Source organism: Leucoraja erinacea, unplaced genomic scaffold (assembly GCF_028641065.1).
Source record: "Leucoraja erinacea ecotype New England unplaced genomic scaffold, Leri_hhj_1 Leri_61S, whole genome shotgun sequence".
In the NCBI taxonomy this organism is placed as follows: domain Eukaryota; kingdom Metazoa; phylum Chordata; class Chondrichthyes; order Rajiformes; family Rajidae; genus Leucoraja; species Leucoraja erinaceus.
Window position 1 is genome coordinate 586,912 of NW_026576531.1, and position 21,805 is coordinate 608,716.

A 21,805-nucleotide genomic window follows, 5' to 3' on the forward strand; every position below is an offset into this window, starting at 1 on the left:
CTGCCTGCTGAACATTCATTGAGACTCTCCGCTACGACCCGTCCGTCCGTCTGTCTGTCTATCTGCCTCGCACTCACTATATTGCCTCGTGTGTGTGTGTGTGTGTCAGGGTACTCTGGCAGCTTGTTCCATGCACCCACCACTCTTTGTGTGAAAAAGTTACCCCTCAGATTCCTATTAAATATTTTCCACTTCACGTTAAACCTATGTCCTCTGGTCCTCAATTCCCGTACTCTGGGCAAGAGACTCTGTGCATCTACCCGATCTATTCCTCTCATGATTTTGTACACCTCTATAAGTTCATCCATCATCCTCCTGCGCTCCAAGGAATAGTCCCAGCCTACTCAACCTCTCCCTGTAGCTCACACCCTCGAGTCCTGGCAACATCCTTGTAATTTTTTGTAGTGTCCAAATGTTTGTTTTAATGTCTCTCAGTGTGTCTTGTGTGGGGGGAAAGGGGGAAACCACTTTTGGTCGCCTCCACCACGGAGAGGCGACTTTTTCCATATCGCCTCACTCGCAGCGTAACACCATGGATTGGTGCGGCCTTTCCCAGAGTCGGGCCCAGAGCTTCAGCAGCGGGCACAGCGTGGACTTTTTCCGATCGCTGGCCCGCGGACTGTTCAGACTGAAGCTGCAGTCTACAGAGCTCCAGCTGATGCAGCGTCCGGAGCCTGGGATCCCTCATTGGGGGCCCCCGGAGAAGAAGAGCTCCAACCGCCGGCCTTCAACATCCTGATGCCGCGGGCGCGGTGCGGACTTACCGTCCGGAGTGGGATCCCTCACCGGGGATCCCTGGAGAAGAACTCCGACTGCTGGCCTGTGGCCTACATCATCTTGAAGCAGCGGTCTCCGGTAGGGAACCACCGATTCGGGACTTACCTTCCAGAAGAGAGGGCCTGTACATCTGGCCGCCCGAAGCGGCGATTGTGGAACGCCATGGCCCCGACCACAGTGAGGAATGCTGTGGTGGATGTTTGTGTTAAATATTATTGTGTATTGTGTGTTCTTTTTTATTGTACCGCTGCTGGTAAATTCATTTCACTGCACTTTATTGTGTCTGTGATGAATAAATTTGATTAATTGATTGATCTTTCTCAGAATCTGAACACAATATTCTAAATGTGATCTCACCAACATCTTATACAACTGCAACAGGACCTCCCAACTTCTGTACTCAATACTCTAACTGATGAAGGTCAAAGTGCCAAAAGCCTTTTTGACCACCTTATCCACCTGCAACTTGACCTTCAAGGAACCATACACCTGTACTCCTAGATCCCTCTGCTCTACAACACTCCCCAGAGGCCGACCATTCACTGTGTAGGTCCTGCCCTTGTTCGACGTCCCAAAATGCAATTCCTCACACTTCTCTGTATTAAATTCCATCAACCATTCCTCCGCCCACCTGGGCAATCGATCCAGATCCTGCTGCAATCGTTCACAACCATCTTCACTATAACCACTCACTTTTGTATCATCTGCAAAATTGCTAATTGCCCTGTATGTTGTCATCCAAATCATTGATGTAGATGACAAACAATAACGGGCCCAGCACCGAACCCTGAGGCATACCCCTAGTCACAGGCCTCCAGTCTGAGAAACAACCTTCCACCATCATCCTCTGCTTCCTTCCATGAAGCCAATTTGTTATCCATTCGGCTCCCTCTCCTTGGATCCCATGTGATCTAGCCTTACAGAGCAGCCTACCATGCGGAACCTTATGTGTGTGTGTGTGAGGGTATATGTGTGCGTGTGACGGCGTGTGTGAGAAGGAGTGCGGGGGCATATATATATGTGTGAGGATGGGTTTGTGGTGTGGGTATATACATGTGTGAGGTTGTGTGTGAGTATATATTTGAGTTTGTGTGAGAGTGTGTGCGAGTGAGTATACATGTGAGAGTGTGGGTGTGTATGTGTGAGTTGAGGGGGTGGGGAAGTTTGAGGGAGTGCAGGGGGAGGTTGAGGGGTGGGGTAGAGGGAGGAGATTACATTGAAGGGCAGTTGAGGGGGAGTAAGAGAGATTGAGGAGGTGTTTATGGAGGGTGAGGGGAGAGAGGAGAACGAGGGAGGGGGTTGGGGCGAGAGGGACAGCCCATCACTGTTTTTGATGTTGTTCCTGTATTCCATCTCATCATTGTTTCTGCACGTTGTAACAGGGAGAGTTCAATGTTGGCCTGACCAGGTAATGAATGACAGCACAATGCTGCTCTTAATTGACATTGGTGAATTATATCTTCTGCAGTTGTAGAGGGCTCTGGTGAGTCCACATCTGGAGTATTGTGTACAGTTTTGTACTAATTTGAGGAAGGACATCCTTGTGATTGAGGCAGTGCAGCGTAGGTTCACGAGATTGATCCCTGGGGTGGCGGGACTGTCATATGAGGAGAGATTGAAAAGACTTGGCTTGTATTCACAAGTTTAGAAGGCAGAGGGGAGATCTTATGGAAACATAAAATTATAAAAGGACTGGACAAGCTAGATGCAGGAAAAATGTTTCCAATGTTGGGCGAGTCCAGAACCAGGGGATAAATCTTAGATCTTAGAATAAAGGGGAGGCCATTTAAAACTGAGGTGAGAAAAAACTTTTTCACCCAGAGAGTTGTGAATTTGTGGAATTCCCTGCCACTAGGCCAAGGCACTGGATGGATTTAAGAGAGAGTTAGATAGAGCTCTAGGGGCTGGTGCAGGGGTGGGGAATATTTTCATGTCAGAATGCCCCATTAAGTTAGCTGTAATCTAATATGGCCACATCCAAGAAACTTCAATTAGATATACTTCAAAATGTACATTATTTTGTTAAAATAGCCCTTTTGACTTACTAATGTTTGTAATTGTGTCGGGGAGGATTATTTCGTTGACTCTTCTTTTACTCTTTAGTATTTTAAATACATTCATTTTATGATTAAAATAAAAATAATAAAGACGAACAAAAACATATTCATAAAAATGAAATTATGTTTTTTCTACATAATTTGGATTCATTCAAAAGGCTGCACTTAATGGCCTAGAAGGCCGCATGTGGCCTTAAGGCTGCAGGTTCCCCACCCCTGGGCTAGTGGAATCAAGGGATATGGGGAGAGGGCAGGCATGGGTTATTGATTAGGGACGATCAGCCAAGATCACAATGAATGGCGGTGCTGGCTCGAAGGGCCGAATAGCCTCCTCCTGCACCTATTTTCTATGTTTCTTTATCAATGAGCCAGGTGGGTTTTCATGACAATCAGTAGATTCTTGGTTATCTATTGTGAGACTGGCTTTTTATTGAGGCATTGAAGTTCAGTGCCAGCCTCTTTTTTTATTTTCCATGGCTTATTGTGCATGACCAAAGATGTCCCATGTCTAAAGACTGTGGAATGTATATACCCATGACACAAACGCTGTTGTGAGCGGAGTGATGGTGTTTACCAATTGTAGACATTTGACTCATTTTGTGATTTATGTGACTTTATCATCTATTTGCCAACAAATTAATTGTTGGCGGGATCGGAATCTGTGTTGCCTTCAACAGCTGGCAATCTGATACAGATAGTAGGAAACTATTTTGTTGGGTAAAGTCAAATGCTATTAAAACTTAATGCCGAGTGATTTTCTGGAAACGATTGCAAAAGGACAGCTAAAAAAAGTAATAGGGCAAATATAGATACTGTAATATATCCCCCTCGATGACACTTCCATCGGCTATTGTAGTAGAGAATCTATTTTTATTTTGTCTGAATTTAGGTCCGATACACTGCCAATGTACAAGTGAGCAGCTAGGAAATGCTGAGTAGTTGATCCCTGTTAGCGCATGGTAATACCTCTTCATTCTGCTGCCTCCATAAAACGGAATTGTTGCTTAAGCCAACTGTTGTCTTGTATCAAAATGGAATTCTAAATTTGCCTAAAAGTAAGGATATGTGTTCAATATAATAAAAAGTACAGAAGCTAATATCTTTGCCTCAGAGGGCAGTGGAGGCAGGTTCTCTGGATGCTTTCAAGAGAGAGCTAGGTAGGGCTCTTTAAAATAGCGGAGTCAGGGAATATGGGGAGAAGGCAGGAACGGGGTACTGATTGTGGATGATCAGCCATGATCACATTAAATGGCGGTGCTGGCTCGAAGGGCCGAATGGCCTACTCCTGCACCTATTGTCTATTGTCTGTTGAATGCATAATTACGTTCAGGAAAGCTGTATTTGAATCTTTGCTGCTGTGCTGCGTGCAAAATGTTGCCACCAAAAGGTGTTATTTAGGTTTATTTTCCTGTTATTGGGGTCTGAAAGCTGTAACGTTACTTACTCCACCCACTTGCCATTCATCCCCTTCACCTGTATCCACCTATCACTGGCCAGGCTTTGTCCCTTATCTACCTCTCTTTTACAGCTTCCTCCCCTCCTACTCCCATCAGTTTGCAGAAGGGTCCTAACCCGAAACACCATCTGTCCATTGCCTCCATAGATGCTGTCTGACAGGTTGAGTTCCTCCAGCACAGGTCATTTCTGAGCCACACTGCAGCAATGGAATGTCAGATGGCCCCTGCTTCTACCACTATGAAAGCTGACACCAATGCTGTAATATTGGTAGGTCCACCTATGGCCCATGGAAGGAGCAGGCTTCAGGTTGTGAAAGGTCAGTGTTTGACTTGCTCCTTGATGTCAATATCTGATGGGCATGGTAATTTATTGTTCGATGTACTACTTTTTCAGGATGTTGACATCACTGGCTCAGCTCGGATCCCTAATTTTTAATCCCAAAAATAAACATCATTCAGAATAAAACATATATATAGCAATGTTACAAAATTTTGAGATTTTAAAAATCAAGTCTGCAATTTATCCCATCAGATAAAGCATAACAATAAGTTTAATTTGACACCAAATTCACTTTCATATCTCAAGTATTAAAAAAGTTATGGCCATTTTCATACTCGGAAATTAGCATCTTGTTCCCTATTGATTTTCAATGGACATTACAAAAAAGCTGTGATCTTGGATAGTCAACAGGCCATTTCTTAAGGAAAGATTAACATTTTTAAATAGCCTAAGTGTCCAAAGATTATTCACAAATAATTCACAATATAACATGATTTTTATATCTAATTTACATTAATTTATAGGCCAAATGGAAGGAATTTAGTGTTCAATTGCTGTAAATAAATGCACATTTAAATCGGCTTTCCAGTGGGTTTCTGTGAACGCGCTGGTTTAGAATGTTGACATAGCGCTGGATTAGTGCCCTCAAATGCCGAGAAAAATACTGCGGGATATAAAAAGCCCAAAATGAACCACTCGCTATAGATAACTTTAATTACAGGGTTATATATATGCCCCATTTAATGTAAAAATAAGGTACATACCTTTAATTGTTTGCTCTATAAAACCCTGGGGCTGCGAGAGGTCGCGGAATAAAACAGTAATTTTAAAATTGTCATAACTATATTATCGAGGCCTATAAAACTAATAATACCTTTTGCGACCGGGTCTTGCAGCGATTTTTCGTTAATGATTTACTAGGCTGAACATCTGCGATTAGTACAGCCTAGTAAAAATCGCGTTTTAAACCCGCCCCCTCCAAACAGCGCCAAAATCGCCGACATGGCTGAGGGCAGATTCCCAATGGCGATTCAGGTAGGTTTTGTAACATACCTAATATATACAAAAACTCTTCCGGCTTTCTCAGCGGCTATATATATTAATTAGCGTTGCATTTGGTGGGGTTCACAAATATATCATTCTCCCCAGCACCCCTGCCACCCAGTGGCCTCCTGGAATGATAACACTTCCCTCATTTTGTGGGGTGTCTCCACCACACCCTGCTCCCCAATGTGCATCAGCAGAAGGACCCAAGACTGTGGTCCACCCCCACAGAGCCTTGGCTTTGGCTGCACCGAGCTTCAGTGCGTCCCTCAGCACGTACCCCTGCAGTCTGGAATGGACCAGTCGGCAACATTCCCCGACGGACATCTCGCTCTGCTGAGAGATCATCAAAGGATCTTAACGTTGTGTTTTATTTTTATTGGTGTGCTGCAACGGCAACTCAACTTTCACTACACCAATTGGTGTATGTGACAATAAATGTCCTTTGTCCTTTACTTGCTAGGCTATTGCAGAGTGAATGAAAGGCCATAGGTCAAGTGTCTCACATAAGTTGTCGGAGCAGAAATAGGCCAGTCGGCCATCGTCTACTCTGCCATTCAATCATGGCTGATCTAACTCTCCCCCTCAACTCCATTCTCCTGCCTTCTCCACATAACCCCTGACACCCGTTCTAATCAAAAATCTATCTATCTCTGCCTTAAATATATCCAATGACGACCTCCACAGCCTTCTGCGGCAATGAATTCCACAGATTCACCACCCTCTGACTGACGAAATTCCTCCTCATCTCCTTCGTGAAGGTACGTCCTTTAATTCTGAGGCTGTGTCCTCTGCTCCTAGATTCTCCCGCTATGTTGTCCAGTGACGTTGCCTGACCCACTGTTACGCCAGCATTATGTGTCCTTTTTGTAAACCAGCATCTGCAGTTCCTTGTTTCTGTGCCCAATAAACTGACTGATGGTCAATATACCAACAGCCTTTTTTCTCACTATCCACTTCTGATGCCACTTTCAAGGAATTGTATACCTACACTCCTGGATCCCTTTGCTCTTCAACATTCCCTAACAATTCCTGGGAAGGTCCTGCCCTGGTTTGGCTTTCCAACACCTCACACCCATCTCCATCAAAGCTTTCTCCTCACGCTTTGTCCTGCCTCTCCACTCTTCCAGCTTTCTTCTTCCCCCCCCCACCCCACAATCATTCTGAAGAAGGGTCCCGATCCAAAACATCACCTGTCCATGTTCCCCATAGATGCTGCCTGACCCGCTGAGTTACTCCAGCACTCTGTGAAACGTCACCTATCCATGTTCTCCACAGATACTGCCTGACCTGCTGAGTTACTCCAGGACTCTGTGAAACGTCACCTATCCATGTTCTCCACAGATACTGCCTGACCCGCTGAGTTACTCCAGCACTCTGTGAAACGTCATCTATCCATGTTCTCCACAGATGCTGCCTGACCCGCTGAGTTACTCCAGCACTCTGTGAAACGTCACCTATCCATGTTCTCCACAGATGCTGCCTGTCCCGCTGAGTTACTCCAGCACTCTCCAGCACTCTGTGAAACATCACCTATCCATGTTCTCCATAGATGCTGCCTGACCCGCTGAGTTACTCCAGCACTCTGTGAAACGTCACCTATCTATGTACTCCACAGATGCTGCCTGACCCGCTGAGTTACTCCAGCACTCTGTGTCCAGCTTTGGTGTAAATCAGCATCTGCAGTTCCTTTTTACACATTTTGTGTCCCTTTGTGTATTAGCATCTGCAATTCCTCATTTCTAAAGGTGTAGAATTATTCTGGATGTGATTGGAATTGTGTTGGATCTCTACACTGTTTGTTCCTCCAATTAAAGCTTTTCTAATAGTCCCTTAACAAGTGTTAAAAGCTCTTCACCACTGTAAATCGCTTGTTTGTATAATGCTTAGCACCATTCTCTGCTCTCGACATGTGAAGATGACTCAGTCCATTCTTGATTTTACAACTGTGAATATCATGTGGGGAGTGGTAAAAATAGTCACTTGTGTTGTACAAATTGTTTGATCAGATGAGCAGCCCAGTGCCAGCGAGCATTATTAGTACAGTGTATCCACCAAATGATAAACTCCATGACCAATCTGCCTCAAATAGACTGAAGCTGGCACCGTCACAAGCAACTGATGCTTATTTTGTCAGGAGCCACCCGCCCGCCTGTTTAAAGCAGCTTCAGGACACAGTCGGTGTGTTCGCATGAAAAGAGTTACATTAGCTGAGTGGAAGCAATGACGGCGGTGGAAAACTACCGTTTCTCCCAGCACTTGGCCAATGTCTACTTCACCATATTCGCCCTCTTCTGCTTCAAACTGTTTGTGAAGATCAGCCTTGGCATCCTGAGCCACTTCTACATAGTGAAGGGGAACCGTGCGGAGGCAGCCCGGATAGCTGCAGAGTTTTACGGAGCCACTCCAGCTCAAGGTCAGTCTGCATTTGTGTGATCGGCCCAATCTGTTGTCTCTTCCCTCACTATCATTCTCTTGGATTCCATTGGCTTAACAGGTAGCAGCAAAATGATGTATTTCCAGCTTTTGCTGATCTAATTTCAGATTTCCACCTTCTGCAGATTTTTATTTGTATTTTCTGATCACTGATTTTGCCGTGAGTTCTTGCCATCTTCCTTGGGGTCACACCTCGTCTCTCTGTTTCAGCACGAAAGAGAAACCTCTGAGTTTGTGCAAAGTTTTCAACTGAGGTCTGGCATTTGTTTTTGACATTCAACATTCCTGCTGTGGTGCCAAATGTTGGCCCTGACCTCGGCTGCAAATCCGGCTGCGTTTGATACTGTGGTTGACATCCCCTCCCTTACAAGCCCTTTGGAAATGATGCGTTACTTTCTGTGTGTGATCCTTGCAATCATCATAAGAATACAGAGGCTAACTAACGTGTGTAGAACCGTAATATAGTGTTCATTGTTCCATCAAGTCAAGTCAACTTTATTTGTTACTTACACATACAAGATGTGCAGTGAAATGAAAGTGGCAATGCCTGCAGATTGTGCAAAAACTACAGAACAGAACAGAACCAGTATTTACATTTTAATAAAAGTTAATAAAACAATTTGTGAGTGTCAGGAACCAGCATTAAATCACATTTAATAGTAATTGAGTTATTAACTTTGATTATGTCAAATATGAATGATTCATTGCAGCTCCTGTTTTTGTTCTTGATAGGTACTGACGTTTATTAAAGTAAACATATTATGCAACAACATATTAAAACAAATTGAAATCAATGTTTAAAGCTTTTGGGAATGCACATTGGAGAGTACTAACAAAACTTGGATCCAGGTAAAATAAGATTCTATTTTAATCTGATACGCAGAGGAACCTGTTGAACCGTGGTGTGCTTCAACACCAAACTGCCGTATATACCCGCAAATGTGGAAGTTAGCATTAAGGACTCGGACTGAATGGTCTGCACAAAGGTCGCTGGGGACAGGGCAGTGTTGTTGCAGGTTTATATAGTCACGTATACCGAACTACAGCTGAAAGCTTTGTTCAGCATGCTGTCCAAACAGATCAAGCACACATAGGTATAATTATGTCAAACTCCAGTACAATAGGTGGAGCAAAGGGGAAGATACAGAGTGCAGAATATAGTTCTCAGCATTGTAGCGCATCAGTTCTATAATCCAAGTCCAATGTCCGTAATAGGGTAGAGGTGATTCGGATGGTACCCTGGTTTATGGAAGGACTGTTTTGATGATGTCGGCTGCTTTCCCGAGGAAGCGTAAAATGTAGATGGAGTTAATGGTGGGGAGTGTGGTCTGTGTGATGGACTGGGCTACATCTACAATGGTGGGGAGTGTGGTCTGTGTGATGGACTGGGCTACATCTACAATGGTGGGGAGTGTGGTCTGTGTGATGGACTGGGCTACATCTACAATGGTGGGGAGTGTGGTCTGTGTGAAGACTGGGCTACATCTACAATGGAGTGTGGTCTGTGTGATGAACTGGGCTACATCTACAATGGTGGGGAGTGTGGTCTGTGTGATGGACTGGGCTACATCTACGATGGTGGGGAGTGTGGTCTGTGTGATGGACTGGGCTACATCTACAATGGTGGGGAGTGTGGTCTGTGTGATGGACTGGGCTACATCTACAATGGTGGGGAGTGTGGTTTGTGTGATGGACTGGGCTACATCTACAACTCTTTGCAAGAGAATCTATGGTCTGGGGCAGAACCGTTTCCAAACCGAGCTGAGATGCAACCGACAGTATGCTTTCTGTGGTGCATCTATAGAAGTTTGTAAGACTCACTGGAGACATGCCCCATTTCCTCATTCTCCTGAAGTAGACCGTATGCCTTCTAGGCTGTCGCATCAATGTGGTTAGTCCACAATAGATCATCAGTAATATTAACAGCAAGAAACTTGAAGCTCTCAACCATTTCCACTTTTACACCATTGATGTAAACGTGGCATGTCCTCCACCATGCTTCCTGAAGTGGTGCACTGCTACCACGTGTTTGCTTGTGTACAATGAGATCCCCAGAAGAAGCCAGCTGAGGATGTACAATGATATAGTGATGGTGCAGAGGATTAGTTGTCCTGAGGTCTGGAGTGGCAGTACAGTAATTAACTGCTGATTTAGCCCACTCACTGATGCTAAACACAATAAATGAGACAATGATTAGGGCAGATCTTGCCAGCAGGTCTGCTTGGCTTTGCTGATTTTTAAGCACATTTCTGGGGAGAAGCTCTGTTCGTGCAGCTATTTGGGCAGCACAGTGGTGCAGCGGTAGAGTTGCTGCCTCACATCGCTAAAGACCCGGGTTGATCCAGACTACGGGTGCTGTCCGTACGGAGTTTGTACATTCTCCCTGTGACCGCGTGGGTTTTCTCTTGGTGCTCCGGTTTCCTTTCACATTCTAAAGAGGTGCAGGCTTGTAGGTTAATTGGCTTCTATAAATTGTCCTTAGTGTGTAGGATAGAACTGGTGTACGGGTTGGTGATTGCTGGTTGGTGCGGGCCTGATAGGCCAAATGTTCTGGCTCCACTTCTTCTTGCGTATGGCGTACACAGCCTAAAGTTGTTGGACAACTTGTTCTATTTGATCTTATTTGATTGTGCACGCCGGGCTGATTGCGTTCGTCAAAACAGGGCGGACCACGTGAAGGTTGCAATCTCCCACCCCCTCCGGCTCCACTCAGTATCTCTAACATAAACTCAACTAAACTCAGGACCCTGAATATAACTAGAGATGAAGCTCGGTGTCCCAACATCGCTGGGACATCTGACTTGTGCAAGGGACTCCGCGGCGTGCGAAGGGTCTGCACAGGTTTCAACAGAGCTGTCTGTTGGGGAAATCCAGTCCCAGAATTGTTTCTTTAATCCTTGACTTTTAAAAAGAGTGCAGCTTTATAAGACTTTGGTTAGGCCGCATTTGGAGTATGACATGCAGTTCTAGTCAACCATTTATAGAAAGGACGTTGAAGTTTTAGAAAGGGTGTAGAGGTGGTTTAGGCAGTATTAGCTACAGAGAGAGGTTGGTCAGTCAGACTTGGATTGATTACTCTGGAACACTGGAGGTTGAGGGGCATACAAAATGATGAGAGGTATAGATAGGATAGACAGCCTGAACCTTTTTCCCAGGATGGCAGAATAAAATACTAGAGGGCACATCTTTAGGGTGAGAGGGGAAAAGTTTAAAGGAGATGTGCGGGCCAAGTTTTTTTTACAATGAGGCTGGTGAGCTCCCAGAATGCTGCCGGGGTAGTGGTGGAGGCAAATACCATGCTGGTGTTTAGGAGACTTATGTTTAGGCACATGGACATGCAGATACTGGAGGGATATGGATCATGTACAGGCAGATACGAGTTGGTCTTGGCATCATGTTGAGCACAGACATTGAGGCCTGAAGACCCTGTGCATGTGCTGTACTCTTCTATGTTCTATATACTTTTCAGTTTTTGGTATATTTCAAATCATGCATATAACACTCCAATCCCTCAACCATTGATAGATTCCTATTTAGTTGCCAAGGGCCTAAGCTATAGAATTATTACAGGATGTTTGTGGAGGCTTTGAAATGGTACAGAAGAGATTTACCAGAATAAGGGGTAAACCATTTAGAACGGAGATGGGGAAACACTTTTTCTCACAGAGAGTTGTGAGTCTGTGGAATTCTCTGCCTCAGAAGGCGGTGGAGGCAGGTTCTCTGGATACTTTCAAAAGAGAGCTAGATAGGGCTCGTAAAAATAGCGGAGTCAGGGGATGTGGGTAGAAGGCAGGAACGGCGTACTGATTGTGGATGATCAGCCATGATCACATTAAATGGCGGTAATGGCTCGAAGGGCCGAATTTCTCCTGAGGTTGAGAAAGGAACTCACTTGGAGGCTTCTCGGATGTAGAACCCCCTCCCTTCCCGAAAGCTCGTTGGATGTGGAATGGAGTCGCTGGAAACATCAGGCGTGGAGAGCATGGGCCAGTAAGAGGGTGAAAGGGGCTAATGCCTCCAGTGCCTTTAGATGGGCTGCAGGAGGTTGCCCTGATGACACACGATGGCAGACATGAGGAAGAGAGGGAGGACAGTTCACGGGCCGAGCCACTCTTCGGCGACAGAGGGGATCGTGAGCTGCTCTGGTTGAATGAACACACTGGAATCTGGACATTGAACATGATAAAATGGTGCCACACATGGTGGCGGGACTGGCATTATATACAAACTATGTAATGTTTAATTGCATATGTGACAATAAATACCCATTGAACCATTGACCTGATAAAGTTAAAATGATGGGAAGCAGAGATAGGGTAAATATTCAGAACCTGTATTCCTTGGGGGGAAATGATAAAGACTAGAGGGCATAGAGATAAGATGATGATAGACAATAGGTGCAGGAGTAGGCCATTCGGCCCTTCGAGCCAGCACCGCCATTCAATGTCATCCCCAATCAGTACCCTGTTCCTGCCTTCTCCCCATATCCCCCGACTCTGCTATTTTTAAAAGCCCTATCTAGCTCTCTCTTGAAAGCATGCAGAGAACCTGCCTCCACCGCCCTCTGACGCAGAGAATTCCACAGATTCACAACTCTCTGTGTGAAAACGTTTTTCCTCATCTCCGTTCTAAATGGCTTACCCCTTATTCTGAAACTGTGGCCCCTGGATCTGGACTCCCCCAACATCGGGAACATGTTTCCTACCTCTAGCGTGTCCAAACCCTTAATAATCTTATATGTTTCAATAAGATCCCCTCTCACCCTAAATTCCAGAGATTACAAGCCCAGCTGCTCCATTCAATCAACATATGACAGTCCCGCCATCCCTGGAATTAACCTTGTGAACCTACGCTGCACTCCCTCAATAGCAAGAATGTCCTTCCACAAAAATGGAGACCAAAACTGCACACAATACTCCAGGGTCCTGTACAACTGCAAAGGACCTCTTTGCTCCTATACGCAACTCATGTTATGAAGGCCAACATGCCATTTGCTTTCTTCACTGCCTGCTGTACTTGCATGCTTACTTTCAGTGACTGATGAACAAGTCACACTGTATCCTCATAGCATCCTCCTCACAATTCACACTGCCACCCAGCTTTGTGTCATCTGCAAATTTGCTAATGTTACTTTTAATCCCGTCATCTAAATCATTAATATATATTGTTAATAGCTGCGGTCCCAGCACCGAGCCTTTCGGTACCCCACTAGTCACTGCCTCCCATTCTGAAAGGGACCCGTTATACCCTACTCTTTACCTATGCACGACACCTGGAGAATGCAGCGAATCGTCCAATCAGCAGAGAGGACTGTTGGCTGCAACCTTCCCTCCATTGATGAACTGTACACTGCAAGGGCCAGGAAGCGAGCGGGCAAGATCATCTCTGATCCCTCTCACCCTGGCCACAAACTCTTTGAATCACTTCCCTCTGGAAGGCGACTCCGGACTGTCAAAGCTGCCACAGCCAGACATAAAAACAGTTTTTATCCACGAGTAATTGCTCTACTCAACAGCCAAAAATCTGTAGCCTCCCTTTGATGTGGTAGTTTGTTGGTTCCTTATCAAATGCTTTCTGAAAGTCCAGGTACACTACATCCACTGGCTCTCCCTTGTCCATTTTCCTAGTTACATCTTCAAAACATTCCAGAAGATTAGTCAAGCATGATTTCCCCTTCGTAAATCCATGCTGACTCGGACCGATCCTGTTACTGCTATCCAAATGTGCCGCTATTTCATCTTTTATAATTGACTTCAGCATCTTTTCCACCACCGATATCAGGCTAACTGGTCTATAATTCTCTGTTTTTTCTCTCTCCCGCCTTTCTTAAAAAGTCGGATAGCATTAGCTACCCTCCAATTCACAGGAACTGATCCTGAATCTATGGAACATTGGAAAATTATCACCAATGCGTCCACGATTTCTAGAGCCACCTCATTAAGTACCCTGGGATGCAGACCATCAGGCCCTGGGGATTTATCAGCCTTCAGTCCCATCTACCCAACACCATTTCCTGCCCAATGTGGATTTCCTTCAGTTCCTCTGACACCCCAGATCCTCTGGCCACAAGTACATCTGGGAGATTGTGTGTGTCCTCCTTAGTGAAGTCGGATCCCAATTACCTGTTCAGCCTGTCTGCTATTTCCTAGATCCCCATAATAAAGTTTGAATGAGATGTGGTTGGGCAGGTTTTGTTACTGAGGGTGGTGGATGCCTGGAATGGCCGCACAGGGCAGTGGTGCAAACACTTGATAAGGGCTTTTAGATAGACACAAAGATACCCATGCGATTGAGAGATATTGGATCACGTGCAGGCTGACACATCAGTTTGGCACAGACTTTTTCGGCTAAAGGGGCTAATCCTATGCTCAACTTTTCTTTGTTCTATGTCCTGCCCTATGCTTCTCAACCTCCTTTCAGCCATTATGATGCTGCTTTATCAAGCCTTTGGTCATCTGCCTCAATGATTCAATCAGTCAAAGTCTCACCGATAAATCACAGGATTGTCGAATGAATTCCCAATCGATGAGCAGGGACATCTTAAATGATGCTTCAATGCAGCTTTGCATTCTTATGATGTAGGAAGGACATGCTGGGTTAAACTGAAGATAGACACAAAAAGCTGGAGTAGGACAGGCAGCATCTCTGGAGAGAAGGTATGATTGACGTTTTGGGTCAAGACCCTTCTTCAGACTGCCTTGATTTACTGCTAGACTTACTGTCTTTCAAATGAGTTGTTAATCTGAGGTTGGGTCTTGCTTGATGGATTTATCATGATATTTTGGAAAGACTCAGGAAATATTCTGGTGCCCTGCCCTTGTGTTTAACATTTCCAAGAAAAATAGATCTTGTGATAATGATCCCATTCTTATTGATGCAAGGTTGTGTGAAAATGAGCTGCTGCCTTCTGATTCAAATGTCATCTCCTCCAGGATGCAATGGATTTGCTTGTTGACATGAAACTCATACACTAAACTAGGAGTCACAGCATGGAAATAGGCATTCAGCCCAACTCATCGATGCTGACCAGACTCTTCTCTCTGAGCTAAAATACTGATGGAATACAAAAGAGTGATTCTTGTGTTAGAATCTGCACTTGTGGCAATACGTGTGAATGGCACGATTGTAATCATATATTGTCTTTCTGCTGACTGGTTAGCACGCAACAAAGGCTTTTTACTGTACCATGGTACACGTGACAATAAATTAAACTAAGATTTGTATATAGCTTTGCATTGAAATAGTAATGGTATCATTTCTGGGAAGGGTGCATTGACTGACTTAGGAGGAGCAGAGGCTTTGGGGTGGACATGTTTGTATTTTAATTGATTTATCATTGTCACGTATATCAAGGGACGAGTTTTACTTGGTCTACATCCCCTTTGTCCTGTTTTCACACCTGACACTTCCTTATCTGTGTATCTCCCTCTCTCCTGACATCAGTCGAAAGAAGGGTCTTGACCCGAAACGTCACCCATTTCTTCACTCCAGAGATGCTGCCTGTCCCGCTGAGTTACTCCAGCATTTTGTGTCCAGCATCTGTAGTTCCGTGTTTCTACATAGTGATTCTCACTTTGTATTGAGGTTAATTTAAATTATCCCGCTGTTCGGGTGGTATTGAAATGTTGTCTCGTGGTCCAGTATCCCAGAACTTCAGATGCTTGTCTCGTCATTGGACTGGTATGTTCCATCGCTCAGGCTGCACTTGCCCCATAACTCAACTCATTAAAAACGTCCGACTGACAGACACATACCCAGATATGTCGATGGTTTAATCTCGATAACTCAGTAAGCTATCAATGTGACACGAGCAGTGAGTCAGTCACTCAGCAATTCTTTCCCGGATACTCACTCACCACCAATGCTCACATTCTATTCTCCGACACAGTTGTTGGGTCAGCGAGCCAGTCTCACATTACAGGTTGGTCACCAGTCTATAGAAGGAAGCTTGACTTTTTCCAGCAAAGAATTAAAAAAAAAATCCACTTGGAATCTAAAAATGTTTTATCCGAGCTATTAATGGACAATTTGACCACTGATAAGATGAACCTTGTAGAGTTCACTGTAATATGGGTCACAGCACATTTCTGGAGAAACTCAGCAGGTCAAGCACCATGTGTAGGAAGGAACTGCAGATGCAGGTTCACACCGAATATAGACACAAAATGCTGGAGTAACTCAGCTGTGGGCAGGCAGCATCTCTGGAGAGAAGGAACTGGTGATGTTTCAGGTCTCGAGTGTCGCAGCATGTGTGGAGGGAATGGGCAGACACCATTTTGTGGTTGGGACCTTGCTTTAGACAGGTGGAGCAGTGGAAGGAAAAGCTGGAAACCAGAGGTAATGATGGGGCAAAGCCTGGCAAGTGATAGGTGGATACTGGTAAGATGAGAGAGGTGATTGGCAGATGGGTGGGGTAAGTGATAAAGGTGGGAGGTGAAAAGGAGATAAGAAAGAAGTGGAGGAGTGGTTTAAAGCTAGGTTCCGACCCACAACGTAGCCTTCCATTCCCTCCGCAAATGCTGCCTGAGTCGCTAAGTTGCACCAATTCTTTGTATATTTGCAAGTTGAATCGGCAGTAAAGAAAGCAAACTCAATGGTAGCATTTATTTCAAGAGGGCTTGTGTACAAAAACAGGGGTGTAATGCTGAGGCTCTATAAGGCGCTGGTCAGGCCGCATTTGGAATATTGTGAGCAAATATGGGCACCATATCTGAGGAAGGATGTGCTGGCTCTGGAGAGGGTCCAGAGGAGGTTTATGAGAATGATCCCAGGAATTAGTAAGTTAACCTATGATGAGCGTGTGTCGGCACTGGGACTGTACTCGCTGGAGTTTAGAAATATGAGGGGGGACCTGAAACATACAGAATTGTGAAAGGCTTGGATAGAGTGGATGTGGAGAGGATGTTTCCACTAGTGGGAGAGTCTAGGACTAGAGGTCACAGACTCAGAATTAAAGGACGTTCTTTTAGGAAGTAGACGAGGAGAAATTTCTTTAGTCAGAGGGTGGTGAATCAGTGGAATTCCTTGCCACAGAGGCCAAGTCAGTGGATATTTTTACGGCAGAGATAGATTCTTGATTAGTACAGGTGTCAGAGGTTATGAGGAGGCAGGAGAATGGGGTTAGGAGGGATAAATAGATCAGCCATGATTGAATGGTGGAGTAGACTTGATGGGCTGAATGGCCTAATTCTGCTCCTATCACATGACCTTATGGCCTCAAGCTTCCAGCATCTTCATTTTCTTCCTTCTCTATAACATGGGTCATGTACGCTGAGGATTATTTACTGCTTCGAACACAGATAATGATGTTGGCGATGTCCACTGATATGCAAGTTCTTTGTGCATTTTCTGAAATGTTATGCGATATCCAAACGGTGTTTCTGCTTGTATACATATTTATCTCTTGTCCTATTTAATTCTAGTAATCCTGCAGCAGAGAGACACAAAAAATTAATTCTGAAGAAGGGTCCTGACCTGAAATGCCATCTAGCAATGTCCATCTCTGTGGAATTCTCTGCCTCAATGGGCGGTGGAGGCCGGTTCTCTAGATACTTTCAAGAGAGAGCTAGATAGGGCTCTTAAAGATAGGGTATACGGGGAGAAGGCAGGAACAGGGTACTGATTGTGGATGAACAGCCATGACCACAGTGAATGGCGGTGCTGGCTCAAAGGGCCGAATGGCCTACTCCTGCACCTATTGTCTATTGTCCTCCAGAGACCAGTTTGCCCTGCTGCCTGACCCTCTGAGGTGCTCCAGCACTTTGTGTGAACCAATGTGTGCAGTTATTTGTTTGTACATTGTATGTACAATATTAGGTGGCCATGCTTCCAGCTGGAGAGAGCTCTGTTTCTGTGCATGAGCAGGAGAAATCATTTGGCGTACAAATTGAATGCAAAATCAGTTTCAGAAGGTTCAGTTTAGTTTCATGTCACGTGTACTGAGGTACAGTGAATGCTGAAAATACAGAGAGTGTCACCCACCGTGGGCCTCGAACCCACGACCTTGAGTTTAAGAGTCTCATGCTCTAGCCGAGCTGTCTTCCTGCATATCTAGAGTGAGGGGTAGTGCTGTCTGCACGTACTGAATCAGATCTTCAGCAACGGGAACAGAAAGGAATGGAAGTTTGGGAGACAAGGCTTTGTATGAGACGATTAAACATTTCCACAGATTTACTCATCATAAGGAAGTCTTGCAACTTGACGCTGCAGGTGGAAGCTCCAGGGTTCATGGTGAGCATTATGGCTGCTTGCTCTGGGGATATTATGGCAGGGATTGGCACAAAAAGGCAATCTCTGAGGTCAGAGGTGTAAACAATGCCACGCAGATGCTTTTTCACCTCCCCCTCCCCCCTAATGTTTGCCTGAAGAAGGTCCCCACCCAAAATGTCCCCCATTCTGTTTTCTCCAGAGATACTTCCTGACCAGCTGAGGCACTCCAGCAGTTTGTGTCTATCTTTGGTATAAACCAACACCTGTGAAAAATATACATCTTCTAGATGTATAGCTGGGACGCATCCTCAGTGATGTGACCTGGGGTCATCGGGTGTTTCGAGTCTCACAACATCAGACACCCTCGCCCAGGCGACCCAGCCGGGGTTGATCAGGCCCCGACTTGCGTCCCAGCAGCAACCGCCCACGGATCAGCCATCTTAGTAACCACTCTGCAGGGGTTGGGAGACTCTAGTGCGTGGAGGGACTGGGCTCTGTGGGGTGAGTCCTGGCCGGGCTCCTCCTGCATCTCACCAGGTTCAAGGCCTGTGCGCTGCACCTCTTTCTCCTTCTCTGAGCATTTCATTCGCGCCTGATGGATTTTTAGGCCATGGTGGTTCATTAGGCCTTTCCGTAGCTTTGTTGGGTGTCTTTCTCACGAACGACACAGACTAGGGGGTGCCAACCCAGCCCGTCCCGGGTGCCGTCTTTCCGTGCCGTCAACTGTCTCTGCGGTTCTTTGTATCTTCAAAGTAGGAGGCTTATCGCCAAGTTATTTGGCTTACAGCTAGCACAATGTCCGTGGGCCAATGGGCCCCATCAATGCCTCTACTTCCTCAGATGATTGAGAGATTCAATACCTCGACGAATACTCTCTTGAATGTCTACAGGTGTACGGTAGAGAACAGTCCAACACAGGTACTGACCTGACCATCCCACCAACAAAGGTGGAATCAAAAAGGCAATCAGCATCATCAGACTCACACTAGCCTGGCCATGCTCTCAATTCACTCCTACCATCAGGAGAAGGTGCAGGAACCTGACAACCATGACCTCCAGGTTCAAGAACAGCTTCTTCTCAACAACTATCTAATCAATGAACTATGAACTGCGTTGGTTGCACTAAGGCTTTGGTCTTTTTATTTTGCATTACTGTTGTTTTTTGTGTAATTTTTTTTGACCATTTTTTTGTATTTATTCTACTATCTGTGAATACTGTGTTTACAGACGTGTCAAGCTGCCTCAAGTAAAACATTTTGTTTTTCTGTTTTTGGTACATATGACAATCTAAACACTGGACTTTTGAATGTCACAGGAACAAGAAGCTGTTTCATTTTAATGAAGTCGACCAAAAGTTAGCAATTTGTTTTAAATTCCAAGGCAGCTGAGATTACAAGGTTTGCGAGGTCTACAAGGTTAATTCCCGGGATGGCGGGACTGTCATATGCTGGGAGAATGGAGCGGCTGGACTTGTACACTCTGGAGTTTAGAAGGATGAGAGGGTATCTTATTGAAACATAAAAGATTATTAAGGGTTTGGACACGCTAGAGGCAGGAAACATGTTCCCGATGTTGGGGGAGGGGCCACAGTTGTGAACCAGGGGTGATCCTGGTTGCACAAGTGGCTTTGAGCATTTTTACACTAATATTGAGCTCCTTAATTTAGAACATAGACAAAGAACAGTACAGCACAAGAACTGGCCCTTCGGCCCACAGTGTCTATTCCGAACATAATGCCAAGACCATCACTTACCTGCCTTCCCTGCATATTCATATGCCTGTCCAAAAACATCTTATACGCCACTATTGTATTCACCTTCACCACCACCACGGCAGCACGTTCCTGGCACCCACCAACGTCTGTGTTGAAAATAATTTAAACACCTCAAAGCTATCACCTCAAAGCTAATATTCGATTTTTCCAACCCTGGGAAGAAGATTCTGTCTACCTTATCTAGAAACATAGAAAATAGGTGCATTAGTAGGCCATTCGGCTCATCGAGCCAACACCGTCATTCGATATAATCATGGCTGATCATCCACAATCAGTACCCCATTCCTGCTTTCTCCCCAGATCCCTTGATCCCGTTAGAGCTAAATCTAACTCTCTCTTGAAAACATCCAGTGAAACGGCTTCCGCTGCCTCTGTGGCAGAGAATTCCACAGATTCACAACTCTCTGGGTGAAGATGTTTTTCATCATCTCAGTCCGAAATGGCTGACCCCTTATTCTTAAACTGTGATCCCTGGTTCTGGACTCCATTGTTTTATTTTTGGTACATATGACAATCGAACGCTCTTGACTCTAGAAAGAAGCTGGAGTTTGGTGTGGAATGTTTATGTGAGATAATCTGGCCTTGACCACTGACCACAGTGCGCTACATTCCTTGATCTTTTAATAGTTCAGGCGAATCAAAAAGAATCATTAACAAACATGCACCAGAAATCCCATCTAACTCAGTGTGCTTTTACCATGGCAATAAGTGCCATTCACTTCTTGGGTGAAAGCAGCACGTGAGCAGGTATTTGGTATGAAGCTGCCTCTCAGTTGTCATCAAGATATTTGAATATAAGCTATGTTGGAGGTTGCCCTCATTATGTTGTCCAAACAGCCCTACCATCTTTAAAATATTTAGAAAAAGAACCTTGTACTTGTTCAAGTGCTTGTATTTGGCATTAGTTTGGAATCACTTTGTCTTTGTCACGTCTACTGAGATACAGTGAAAAGCTTTTCTCAGTGTGCTATCCACACCATATGTGAGTGTAATCGAGCTACAACATGTACTGGTACAAAGAGAACAAACCAGAGTGCAGAATGTAGTGCTACAATGTTACAGCGTTAGAGTTACAGAGAAATGCAGATAGTCACAAAGTGCAAGGTCACAATGAGGTAGGTTGGAAGATCGGGACTACACCCTGTCAGATGGGAGGACCGTTCAGTAATCCGATAAGCGTGGGGAAGAAGTTGTTCCCGAATATGATGGTGCGCGCTTTCAAGCTTTTGTGTCGCCTATCAGATAGAGCAGGGAGAAGAAGGAATGACTGAGGTGGGACAAGTCTTTGATGATGTCGGCTGCTTTCCCCAGGCAGCGTGAAGTGTAGATGGAGTCAATGGTGGGGAGTGTGGTCTGTGTGATGGACTGGGCTACATCTACAATGGTGGGGAGTGTGGTGTGTGTGATGGACTGGGCTACATCTACAATTTTGGGGAGTGTGGTCTGTGTGTGATGGACTGGGCTACATCTACAATGGTGGGGAGTGTGGTCTGTGTGATGGACTGGGCTACATCTACAATGGTGGGGAGTGTGGTCTGTGTGATGGACTGGGCTACATCTACAATGGTGGGGAGTGTGGTCTGTGTGATGGACTGGGCTACATCTACAATGGTGGGGAGTGTGGTCTGTGTGATGGTCTGGTCTACATCCACAACTGCAATTTTTTGCAGTCTTGGGCAGAGTTCCCAAACCAAGCTGTGATGCAATCTGACTATGCTTTCTATGGTGCATTGTAGAAGATTGTAAGAGTTGTTGGAGACATAGAGTCAGT

At 45.2% G+C, this 21,805-nt stretch overlaps 1 protein-coding gene across 3 annotated transcripts in view; it reads left to right on the top strand.

The window, feature by feature from the left end:
• Window positions 1–2,157: 2,157 nt before the first annotated feature.
• LOC129694316 (ankyrin repeat and SOCS box protein 5-like) overlaps window positions 2,158–21,805 on the top strand; it is a 63,902-nt gene continuing 44,254 nt past the window's right edge. Inside the window, exons 1-3 of one of the 3 annotated variants that reach the window (XR_008722992.1) lie at window positions 2,158–2,185; window positions 4,438–4,608; window positions 6,894–7,078. Coding sequence is in view for 1 of the 3 variants with exons in the window: in XM_055631019.1 (XP_055486994.1) it covers window positions 7,839–8,031 (193 nt within the window). In the remaining 2 variants the exon portion in view is untranslated. Of the gene's footprint in view, window positions 2,186–2,989; window positions 4,609–6,893; window positions 7,079–7,135; window positions 8,032–21,805 lie in introns of those variants that run through there. The other 2 variants (XR_008722993.1, XM_055631019.1) reach the window with 2 other exon arrangements.